The sequence below is a fragment of the Neophocaena asiaeorientalis genome, unplaced genomic scaffold (assembly GCF_003031525.2).
Source record: "Neophocaena asiaeorientalis asiaeorientalis breed wild unplaced genomic scaffold, Neophocaena_asiaeorientalis_V1.1 scaffold196, whole genome shotgun sequence".
Classification (NCBI taxonomy): Eukaryota; Metazoa; Chordata; class Mammalia; order Artiodactyla; family Phocoenidae; genus Neophocaena; species Neophocaena asiaeorientalis.
The window spans coordinates 3,924,185-3,937,410 of NW_020173929.1; the positions used below are offsets into that span (position 1 = coordinate 3,924,185).

Sequence of the window (13,226 nt, forward strand, 5' to 3'; positions counted from 1 at the left end):
ATGGACAACCGTAGAAAGGTATAACCTTCCAAGACTGAACCAGGAAGAAATAGAAAATATGAACAGACCAGTCACAAGTAATGAAATTGAAACTGTGATTAAAAATCTTACAACAAACAAAAGTCCAGAACCAAATGGCTTCACAGGTGAAGTCTATCAAAAAACATAGAATTACCATATGATCCAGCAATCCCACTACTGGGCATATACCCAGAGAAAACCATAATTCAAAAAGACACAGGCACCCCAAAGTTCATTGCAGCACTATTTACAATAGCCAGGTCATGGAAGCAACCTAAATGCCCACCGACAGACGAATGGATAAAGAAGAAGTGGTACATATATACAATGGAATATTACTTAGCCATAAAAAGGAACGAAACTGGGTCATTTGTTGAGACGTGGATGGGTCTAGAGACTGTCATACAGAGTGAAGTAAGTCAGAACGAGAAAAACAAATATAGTGTATTAACGCATATATGTGGAACCTAGAAAAATGGTACAGATGAACTGGTTTGCAGGGCAGAAATAGAGACACAGATGTAGAGAACAAACTTATGGACACCAAGGTGGGGGAGAGCCGTGGGGTGGTGGTGGTCGTGGTTTGATGAATTGGGAGATTGGGATTGACATGTATACACTGATGTGGATAAAACTGATGACTAATAAGAACCTGCTGTATAAAAAAAATAAATAAAATTCAAAAAATAAATAAAGGAAAAAGTAAAAAGGACAGATAAGGAATTACTTCCTAAAGAATGAAAAAGGTAAGAAAGATTAGTGGGAAATTCATCAACGATATTAGAGGAGCATTGTTCAGAGGATATTCCCAAAACTTCAGGGTCCCTTAGGACCCATGGTTTGTTTGTGTTTTGGTCAGGACTGCCTAGCACTTACAATAATAGCTCTACTCTTCCATTTCTTTGTGTGTCCAACTTATTCTTAATTGTCTGTTTTCTACAGGTAACCCGGGACCAGATGAAGGTGTTTATACAGCAGGAATTTAAGAAAGTTCAAAAAGTGATTGCTGATGAGGAGCAGAAGGCCCTTCATTTAGTGGACATCCAGGAAGCAATGGCCACAGCTCATGTGACTGAGATACTGGCAGACATCCAGTCCCATATGGATAGGTTGATGACTCAGATGGCCCAAGCCAAGGAACAACTTGATACCTCTAATGAATCAGCTGAGCCAAAGGCAGAGGTAAAGGAGAATTCCTATAATAATTAGCACAAGAAATAGGCAAAAACTGACTGCCATGTTTGTTAATTCTGGAAATTTCCCCATTTGGTCCCTAAACATGAATAGATTGAAAGCTTAGATAGTACGTAAGTGTTTAGATTGGTGTGTAAACCAGTTTGGAAGTATTGGCTGCTAGGGCCTGTGCTCAGCAACTAGGCCTAGCAGAATATTTGTACACCATGACTTAAAGGAGTATAGTCAGTGGGGCAAATACTATTCACAGTTAATAAGGGAAGCCAGAAATCACAGCCGGAGAAGAGGGCAATTGACAGATCCCAAGTTGTGAAATGAGCCTATAAATATGGGCTGAGTGGGAGTAAGTCAGGAAGTGGAGCATAAAGCAGGCCAAAATAAAAGATTTTGGACTGATTCTGTGAATAGTAAAAAGGTGCCTCAGGCTGGCTTTTATATGGAGCTAACTGCATAAATTGGGGGCATGACTGTTAGATTAAGAGAGGCATGTGGGCTAGAGCATTGTGAGGATCAAAAAAAGTATGAATGAAAGACACAAGATAAATGTTGAATCACTGTTTTAGTCATTACATTCATTGTTATTTTGTAATAGGAATAAAAGAATGTTAGATATTTTACCAAACAACATATTCAGGCATTTAGAATATTAATAAAAAAAGAAAATTTAAGGTGGCCATTTTTAAAAAATATAAAACTTATATTTCAGCCACTGGGGAGAAGCTATTGTTTATGAGGTTTCATACCATTATGTTGAAAATTCTGGTCAAGCTTATACCAGATAGGTTTAGGGTAGGCCCTTCTAGAAGGAAACGTAGGAGAGTCCTGTGAAGTTTCTAGGACAGCTGCTGACTCAATGTCATTCTCAGCCTTAACTAACAGTTTTGCCTTGGCCCAGGAAAGCCTAGCCACAGAATAAACCAGTCAGCAGAAGAGCCAGGAGGCGGGTACTGTCTTTACTGTCCTGACAGGAAATGTAAGAGACCATTGGACAGTTATCTGCTTCACTCATCCAAGGTTCTTGATTAATTTTCATCACTGTGTGAAAGGAATAGAATAGCTCTTGTTCTTTTTATTTCATCCTCCTCAGAATTAACAAAGTGTGTGCCTAAATAAGTTTCTAGATAGGCAAGAGAGCATGTTATATTTATCATTTCATTTAATCCTTATTTCAGCATTCATTGTCTCCATTTTACAGATGGGCTATTGAGATGCTGAGAACTGCAGTCATTGACTAGTGTCATTTAGTTAGCAGAAAAGAGAGACAGGATTCAGTCCATCCTGTTCCCATGCCTGTGCTTTTTCCCTACTATATGCTGTATATCAAACATCCCATTTATATCTGTGGGAAGAATAAGGATAATCAGTGCCCTAGGCAGCCTTGCATTCCTAAGACCTTCTACTCTGGAGGTGGGCACGTTGTGTCTTTTTTAAAAATTAATTAATTAATTAAAAATTTTTTATTTAATATTGGAGTAGATTTTGTGTCTTAAAAAGTTCGACCTTAACTCAAGGGATCATTGGCATAACTCTGTCCCCAATTCCCCTCAGATTGGACCTTCCACATTTATTCTGTGTGTTGATTAGGTTGTTTTTTCAAAAATAAAGATTTCGTTTTTAAAGACATCTCCCTCTCTTTTATTTTCATTTCAAATAATGGATTTAGTCCTTCCCCAACATTAACTGTCCTTTAAGTACTTCAGTGACTCAGCTGCACTATCCTTGTTAACTCTGATGGAATTACTCTCAGGAATATAAAGATGACAAGGACTAAGTACCAGGCGATGGACAAAATAAGCTATTAACAATGAGAAGTAGCATACATCTGGCTAGAGCTTTTACCCAGAGCTGTTATTATCTAATAGCCTCTCGTTCCAGCTAATCTGTTAACTTAGTGATCAGAGCAAATTTCCAGTACCTCTCTTTCACTCAACAGAATTCTTTTCTTCTCTGTGCATGGTATAGATTTTTTAAAATTACCTGTATTTTTAATATAATCAAAAGATCCCCCCCCACGATTTTATTGTGAAAATTTTCAAATGTACAGCAAAGTTGAAAGGAGTTTTTACAGATTACACCCATATACCTGCACCAAGATTCTGCCACTAACAGTTTACTATACTGATTCATTTTATATATATAGCCATCTTTCCAACCTTCTACTCCTCAATACATCTTATCTTTGCATTTGAAAACAAATTGCATCTTCTGGTTCTGAACAAGATGGAGTAAATGCATTTCATTTTACTCTTTCCATTAATCACAGTAAAAATTTCTGGACAAAATACTAAGTCACCTACCAGAAGACTCTCAAAAGTGGAGGAAAGATGGCAGACTGACCAGGGACCTTGGGATATGAGGAGCCACACAGCAATGAGTACCCTGGGGCGGGGGCGGGGGGCAGTTTCTTGCTTCCTGTATATCCTGGCCTGGGTGCCCTGCAAACTGGAAATGCTAATGAGCATAGGCAAAAAGAACATCTCCAAGAAAAACCTGCTTTCTAGCCAAAGGACTGGGAAAAGGGCAGTTCAGCTGAAGAGAAACCTTTTAATAATACCTGCATATTCTGGCAGTGAATCCCTTCCCAGCCCCAAGTGGCACCACAGTAATGGAGTCTATTTTATACCCTCGCCTATAGCAATGAGGTGTCACTTTATTCTCCATGGAGCCTTCAGGTAAAAGTCTAACTTCTACCTGCCCCTCTTAGAAGTGAATGGTGCCCACCTCCCATGGAGCCTGAAGGTGGGACTCTGACTTATACCCCTCCCCCACAGTAATAGGAAGGGAATAACAGCCCACCCCTATGGAGACTGTAGATGGAACTTTAACTCCTCCCTTCCACCCCTGCATTAACTAGGCAAAGCCCCTCCCCAACTGAGTCAGTGGGTAGATTCATACCATCCCCTTTTACTGTGTAGTGATGAGTTTGTGCCCTTCCTCCTCCTGAACTAACACTAGTGGAGACTACAGAGTCTCCATTGGAGCACTGTCACCTGAGGGAGGTGACCAGAATGGCACTGCAAAAGCTTTATAAACTCAATTGACATTTGAACCATAAGCCACAAAAGTGGTCTAGGACATGTGTTCTGACCTAAATAGGTTGACTACCTGCTAGAATAGAAGATTTAAACAGGAACCAGGTCTTATAATGTCCAGGATACAGTCCATAGTTACTCATCATACCAAGAACCAATGAAATCTCAACTCTAATGAGAAGGAAAATCAGTAGATGCCAACACCTACATAGGGTGACATAGTATTTGGAATTATCAGACAAGGATTTTAAAGTCACTATTATAAAAATGTCTCAATAATCAATAACAAACTGGAAACAAATGAAAAAATTTAAAAATCAGCAAAGAAATAGAAGATTATAAAGAAAGACCAAATGAAATTTTAGAACTGCAAAATAGTGACTGACATAAAAATTTCACTGGACTGACTCAATGGCAAATTGGAAATGACAGAGGAAAGAATCAGTGAATTTGAAGACAGATCAATAGACATCCAATCTGAACAACCAAGAAAAAAGATTGAAAAATAATTGAATTGAGTCTCAGGGACCTATGGGACAATAAAGAAAGATCTAACATACGTGTCACTTGTACAGTAAGGGGAGGAAAAGGAATATAGAGCTAAAAAAAATTCAAGAAATAATGGCTCAATACTCCTAAAATTTGGTTGAAAAACATAAACCTAGAGATTTAAGAAGCTGAGTGAACCCAAGTGAGAGAAATCTAAGAAATCCATACCCAGACACATCAAAGTTAAACTTCCAAAAACTAAGGACAAATAAAAAATCTTGAAAGCAGAGTAGCCAGAGAGGAATGACACATTAGATATGGGGAACAATAATTCAAATGAACATGGTATATGTAAGATTTTCTTCTGTAGCCATTGAAATGAGTAAGTGGGTTTTCTCCATTATTCTGTTGTGATGGTTGATTACATTGGTTAATTTTACAATATTAAATCAACCTTTCATTCCTGAGATAAACTCCCACTTGATCATTAATGTATTATCTGGGTTCAATTCATTAATATCTTGTTAGAGATTTTTATGTCTGTGTTCAAAGAGGGATATTCATTTGTAAATTTGTATTTTTATAATGTAATTGTCAGGCTTTAGGATTGTCAGGTATTAGGATTATGCTGGCCTCAGAAAACAAGCTGAGAAGTATTTCCTCCTCATCTGTTTTCTGTAAGAGTTTATATAAGATGGATGTTATTTCTTCCTTAAATATTTGATAGAATTTACCAACAAAACCATGTGTCCTGGAGTTTATGTGAAGGTTTTTGATAACCAATTCAGTTTATTTAATATAGAACTAGTCAAATTTTTTCATTTTATATTGATTTAAAATTCTCAAAATTTGTATTAGCTGTAATTTTCAAGGAGTTCGTCATTTTCATCTAAGTTGTTTTAGTTTCTAGTATAAAGTTGTTTATAGTATTTTCATATCATTTTTCAACTGTCTGTAGCCTCTGATGTGTCTATAGCCATCTTTCATTTCCGTTACTGATAATTTGTGATCTTCCCCCTTTTCTTCTTGATCAGCTTAACTTGTATTTTATTAATTTTATTAGTCTTTTTAAAGAATTAACTTTTGGATTTGTTAATTTTACTCTTTGTTTTCTATTTTGTTTACATCTGCTTTTTTTTTTTTTTTAAGAATTAACTTGTTATCATCTGTACCTTTTTTTTTTTTTTTGGCTGTGTTGGGTCTTTGTTGCTGCGCATGGGCTTTTCTGTAGTTGCAGTGAGTGGGGGCTACTCTTCACTGTGGTGTGCGGGCTTCTCATTGGGTGGCTTCTCTTGTTGCAGAGCATGGGCTCTAGGTGTGCAGGCTTCAGTAGTTGTGGCACTTGGGCTCTAGGGCACGGGCTCAGTAGTTGTGGTGTACAGGCTTGGTTGCTCCACGGCATGTGGGATCTTCCTGGAGCAGGGCTCGAACCCGTGTCCCCTGCATTGGCATAACCACTGCACCGTGAGGGAAGCCCTACCTTGTTTTTTTATCTAGCTTCATAGATCATGGATTTTACTACTTTCTTCTTTTATGTAAACTTTTAGAGCAGTACATTTCCCTCTAATTGCTGCTGTAGTTGAATCATACAGCTTTGTTGGTTATGTTGTGTTTTCATTATCGTTCAATTTGAAATATTTTTTCATTTACCATGTGATTTCTTCTTTTTGCTCATTGATTATTTAGGAGTATATTGTTTAGTTTCTAAATATTGGGGATTTTCCTACATTATCTTATTGTTACTCATTTCTAATTTAGTTCCGTTGTGATCAGAGAACCTATTCTGAATGATTTCCATCTTCTAACACTTAACTGAGACTTGCTTTATGGCCCAACATATGGTCTTGGTGAATGCATATGTGCACCTGAAAAGAATATGTATTCTGTAGTTTGAGGTAGTGTTCTACTAAATATCAATCAGGTGTTCAGATGATATATGTTTTTACTGATTTTTATGTCTAGTTCTATCAACTGCTGAGAGAGGGATGTTTAATTTCCAAGTATGATTAGGGATTATCTATTCCTTTCTTTAATTCTGTCAACTTTTCTTTAGATATTTTGAAGCTCTGTCATTAAGCAAATACATATTTATGATTGTTACATCTTCCTGATGAACCAACCCTTTAATCATTATGAACATTCCCTTTTTCTCTGATAATACTCTTTGTCTTGATAACAGTTTTATCTAATGTTAGTAGAGCCAATCTACTGTTTTTTTGGTTTATCTCTTTCCATCCATTTGCTTTCAGTCTGTCTGTATTGTTAAATTATGTCTCTGACAGACAGCCTATAGCTGGGTCTTAGTCATTTATCCATTCTGATAATCTCTGCCTTTTAATTCAAGTATAATGTCCATTAACATTTAATGTTATTCTTAATATGGTTAAATTTAGGTCTTCCATTTTACAATTTGTTTTCTGTTTGTTCTTCTGTTTTTGTTCCTCTCATTGTCTTTTCCTGCTTTCTTTTGGATTTTTGAAACATTTATTTGAATTCCATTGTTATATATCCATTGGCCTTTTAGCTCTGTTACTTTGCATTATTTTTTAGTGGTTTCCATAAGGATTATAATATAGATCCTTAAATTTTCAGCCTACTTAAAATTAATATTGAACCACTTCACATAAAATGTAGATGGCTTGAAATTGTATAGACCAACTGACCCTCTTTCCATATCCTTTATGTTATAGTTGTCACATGTATATAATCTACATATGTTATAAACACTGCAAGACAGTTATAATTTTAGCTTAAAGCCATATGCTTTTAAAGAAATTAAGAAGGAAAAAAAGATAATTTCATATGTGTTTTTTTAGTTCATATTTCATATAGTTTTTAAGCAAGTTTATGATAATAGTTGCGTAACTCTAAATTTACTTAAAGTTATTTATATACACTTAAAACAGGTAATTTTATGGTATTATACCTCAATAAAGCTGATAAAAACAATGTGTCTAGATATCCCACCTGCCCAAGTGCTATTTGCCTTTGATTCATGAAGATTATTCTAAAACCAGAACATTAACACAGTGTATCTGTTTTAAGAAACCTTCAGAATAGATGAATTTGATTAGGTCAAGTAGAATCACAGAGTTTCTGGTTGAAGGAGTCCAAAGATTACAAGGTTTCATGGTGACATTTTTTTTAAATGTGTTTTAAATAAATCTTTTTTGGTCATCTTGTAAAATATAGGGTAGGGGAAGAGTTTCAATACCAGTTCTATGTCCTGTGGTCTTTCTTCTCTTCAATAAGATGTAGGCTTTCCCCTCTTCAAATAACTAAAGTTATTTCTTTTTTAATCATTATAAAACTTTTAAAACTCTTAGACACAGCAGAAAATAAATATAACACACTAACTTGATAGTTATCATTGGGTGTTATATTTATTCTATTTTTTAATTGTGTGTGTGTGTGTATGTGTTTCCCCAGCTTTATTGAGATATTGTTGACATATAACATATGTAAGTTTAAGGTGTACAATGTGATGATTTGATACATGTATATATTGCAAAATGATTACCCCAGTAAAGTTAGTTAACACCTTCATCCTCATGCCATTTTTTTCTTAATGTCATATTTTCAGTTTTCTTCATATTATTAGAAATCCTTCATAAACATAATGTTCGAACCCTGAACCAGTGATACAAATTTGACTTATACCTCATTTTAAGTTATTTCCAACTTCTTATTGTCATTTATAACATTGTAGTAAATGTTTTAGTTTATAAATCATAAGTAATTATTGAGTCAAAGGTGTGTACATTTTTTAGGCTTGTGCATATTTATAAACTGTCCATAGAACAATTATATCAGTGTGTATGTTTATCACCAGTTTTTAAAATATCTCATTTTTTTGCCTGAATTTAGTTATATCTTTTACAAAACTCTTTGCCAAAGTCAAGTATTTAAAAAATGTGTCTTTATTTTTACTTGCATGTCATGAGGATTTCCATCTTTTGTCTAGTTTTGAGAGAAGAGTACTGAGCTGCAGTGAGATAATCTTAGAAGTTAGTTTAACCATTAAAAATGATACATGAATACCCTAAACATTTATTTTAAACTTGAAATAAAGATCTGTATATTTCTTTGATTCCAAGTCAGGGTCTTTTCTTTGAGAATATGGGTTTGCCGTTTGGAGTGGAGTGTCATATTTCTGGCATTAACCATACCCATTCTCTATCGTATGTAAGGTCCAATTTCAGTCTCTTTATAAGTGAGGAGGATAACATTTGAAGAAAGTGGAATGTAGAATCCTAGACTTTTTAAATGCCATTTTAAAAATTGAAGTATAGTTGATTCACAATGTTGTGGTAGTTTCAGATGTATAGCGAAGTGTTCAGTTATATTCTTTTTCAGATTCTTTTCCGTTACAGGTTATTACAATGTATTGAATATAGTTCCCTGAGCTCTACAGTCAGTCCTTGTTTATTTTATATATAGTAGTGTATACCTGTTAATCCCAAACTCCTAATTTATCCCTCCCCACCCCTTTCCCCTTTAGTAACCATAAGTTTGTTTTCTATGTCTGTGAGTTCGTTTCTGTTTTGTAAATAAGTTCATTTGTATCATCTTCTTAGGTTCCACATATAAATGATATCATATGATATTTGGCTTTCTCTGTCTGACTTACTTCACTTAGTATGATAATCTCTTAAGTCCATCCATCTTGCTGCAAATGGCATTATTTCATTCTCTTTATGGCTGAGGGATATTCCATTGTGTGTGTGTGTGTATAAATATGTACCATATCCATTTATCTGTTGATGGACACTTAGGTTGCTTCCATGTCTTGGCTATTGTAAATAGTGTTGCTGTGAACATTGGAATGCGTATATCTTTTCGAATTAATATTTTCATCTTTTCTGGATGTATGCCCAGGAGTGGGTTTGTTGGATCATATAGTAACTCTATTTTTAGTTTTTTAGGGAACCTCCATACTGTTCTCCATAGTGGCTGCACCAATTTATATCCCCACCAACAATGTAGGAGGATTCCCTTTTCTCCACACCCTCTTCAGCATTTATTATTTGTAGACTTTTTAATGATGGTCATTCTGACCGGTGTGAGGTGTTAGACTTTCATACTTCATATTTTCTAATATTTTGCATGTGTCTCACCTACATCAAAATTGACAGCAATTGTTAAGTAATTCATCTTTATTGACTGCTTTGGAAGCGTTCAACTTAATTTTCATGGAAGCAACAACTCATGGAGCAACAGTTATCTCTTGCACTCATTTTTGTTATTTAGTAAAACATGTCATCATAATTACAAGTTCCATTGATATAAGCAGGCTTAGGAGCAAACTTGTTTGATTCTTGGTGAACATACATTTTCATTGGTGGAAGTAGAAATGGAAGGTTGTACTAGATAGAGTGTAACCTAACAGCCAAGAGCACTCAGGATATTTTACAGAGGGATTTGGGAGCATTGCTTAATCTAACAAGTCATTGAAATGGAAGTTGTTGTTTAACAGACTTTCAGTTCTAATACTCTCTGAAATCAGAATTTACTCGTAATGGGGGTAGAAATTAATCTTAAATCCTATTTATATCTTGCCCTCTCTTCTTCCTCTCTTGAATAATTATTTACTATATGCCTTGTGCTGTGCTAGGTGTAGAGAATAAAGAGATGAACAATATACAGTTTCTATTCTCAAGGAGCTGAAATCCAAAGAGGGAGACACTTTATGGTGCTGTCATTGTCAGTTTTCTGCTTTAAGAACTAGCCCAGAAATGTGACCTATACAGATGTGGAGGACAGAGTAGGGTTACTCCACTCAATCTGTCAGGAAAATTTTCCAAGTGAGGCTTGACCTTAAAGGATGGATGGGAATTAACTAGGATCTCAGAATAGGGATGTGCATTTCAGGTAGTGAGGAGAGTATGGGCACACCTTTTACAAGCAAGATTAGCAATCCTCTGAATGTCTGCTGACCTGTTCAAAATTGCCTTGTAATTATATGTGTGTATATTCTTTCATTCATTTCTTCGCAAGTGAAACTCTCACCCTGGTTTTTCCCATGCTTTGTGATAGTGATTATTATTTTTGAAAATAACCACTTACCTATAAGCAGCAGAAATGGATGAATGTAAAACAAAGTCTTGTATTCCATCTTCTCTGTTTCTCCCCACTCTCCCTAGAAATGTTATTAATTAACATTTCAGGGAAGTACAGTAATGACCACCATTTGTTGAACACTTATGCTAGATACTTATGTAATGTTTTATACATATTTTCTCACTTATTTTAATCCATATAGCCACCCTGTGAGGTAAGAATTAGGATTTCCATGTGTAGATGAGGAAACTGAACCTTGGGAAAGTTAAGTAAATTGCCAAAAGCTTCACTGTTGGAATTGACGAACCAGAATTTGAAGCCATGTTTCTCTAACTCAGAAAGCCTGTCTCTTAACCATTGTACCAAGATATGTGATTGTGAGGACTTGCTGTAAATCATGGAAGAAGGTTTGGATACTTTTTTCCATACAGTTCTCCTAGATAATTATGTTTTAAAATCCAAAGGTAATTTAAAAATTGTGTTGAGGTTTAATTATGTCTTGATAGTTAATGTAACTCATATTAAATTTAAATTATATGAATTTTTCTCACTAGATTATAGTTCCCATGAGATATGCCAGTCAAGTAAACTGCAGAGGTTTATGTCCCCTCCTTCCACCACTTGCCCCACTTCTCTTTCATTAGCGCCCTTACCAATACTGCAAATTCTTAACAGTCTGCTAAAAATGCCTTTTTTATCCAACCTCCGGTGTACTGAATATAATGTTACAAATCACCTTCTTGGCTGCCAGGGTCCTTTATAGGCCTGTGCCCTGGCAATCTCCCTTTACCTCTGTTGCATTCCCAGCCCCTCAGCCCCACACCACTGCCACCTCCACATCCCCTGCCCAAGACACACACGTATACATCCCCATACTCTAGTTTCACAGAACTCAAAATTCCTTAAACCTATATTTTTTAAAACTGCTGTGCCTTTGCTCTTGCTACTCCAGTGCTCTTCCCATTTATCTTCTGTTGTCGGCCTGGGAAAATCCTGCTTATCCCTCAGGTGACAGTATATATGTCACCTTCTCTGTAAAGCCTTCTCCCCCCTTCTCCAGGAGAGGCAGTGTTTATCACTTCCTCAGCATTCAGTTTATGTCTTTGATAGCACCCGTAAGACATTTAGTCATAGTTCATTTTCTGTCTGTTTCCCCTGCTCCAGAATGGGAGCTCCTAGAAGGATAGATCATTATGGGTTTTTTATCTTTTACCCTCAGCACCCGCATGTAATAGCTTCTTAATGAATCATACTCAATTGTTAGTGATATTGATAATAACATTTATTAAGTGCATTCTGTATCTTAGGCACTGTGCTTGACATTTGTATACATTATTTCACTTAATCCTCATACTCATCCTGTGTTATAGGGACAGGACAGTTTTTACCCCTATTTTACAAATTAGAAAACTGTAGTTAAGAGAGGCAAAATAATTTGACCAGGGTAACACAGCAAGCAGTAATGGAGTGAAGATTTGAATCCAGTGTCTGACTCCAGAGCTCATTCTCCTTTATACCTTACCTATAGAATCATCCAATCAGTCCATCCATCAATCAAATAAGTCTGGGGAGTTATCTCCAACTAGGAGATACAGTCTATTGAAACCAATCCTGAATGACTAAAGAGGAGGATGTAAAAGATACTCTGTCACCAAAAGGATGAGTGAGGTCCCTTGGAAAAGGCTTGAGTGTCATTTGAAGAATCTGGTTTGGTCCCAAAAAGAGGCTCAAAGAAATCTGCTGTGATCACTGATAAAGTCAGGCTCACAGAATACAGTACCTGGCAAAATTGCCCTCACACATTGTTTTTGTAAAGAGTGAATGAGAAAAAGAAAAAAGTCATTGTTTGGCTGAAGAATGATGTGGATCATCAAATGTCAGAACTGTCCTTTTACAAAGGAGAAGACCAAGGTCCAGATTAATTAATTAATCAGCTTGCCCGAGAGCACATAGCTAATAAATAATGGAGCTTGGAGTAGCATTCCAATTTCCTGAGTCCCAGTTCGGAGCCTTTTGCACCGCAGTGTGCTCTACATTAGAGTTTTTCTGTGTTCTTGTTTGGAGAAAAAAAATGCTAGGCCAAGGCAGAGGTGAGTCTTTTAGGGAAACAGCTTGATGCTTTTGGAGCTGGTCAGCTTTTGCTTAAGACCTGCTGCTATTTTGGGCTGTCAGTTTGCTCAGAACTAAATACTGCCAGCCATACAAATAAAAAGGCAAGGCTATTATTTAGGCCTCCTAGGTCTATGCATTCACTTCTCTGCTTACAAGGGCAAATTATTAGTTCATCTCTGCTGGGCGGTTTGAACATTGGGTTATATTAGCCCTTGTCTTAGCCCTTAGATGTCTACTGGCTTGTCGCTGTTACAATAAATGTACAAGCCTTGCTTTCAGGTTGGGAGGGAAGAGGGAAAAGAAAGAAATCTAAATCAG

At 36.1% G+C, this 13,226-nt stretch overlaps 1 protein-coding gene across 5 annotated transcripts in view; it reads left to right on the forward strand.

The window, feature by feature from the left end:
- Window positions 1-13,226, forward strand: part of TRIM44 (tripartite motif containing 44) — a 115,949-nt gene that overhangs the window by 44,978 nt on the left and 57,745 nt on the right. For all 5 annotated transcript variants that reach the window (XM_024752587.1, XM_024752584.1, XM_024752582.1 and 2 more), the window contains exon 3: window positions 964-1,203. In XM_024752587.1, coding sequence (XP_024608355.1) covers window positions 964-1,203 — 240 coding nt within the window. The remainder of the gene's footprint in view (window positions 1-963; window positions 1,204-13,226) is intronic.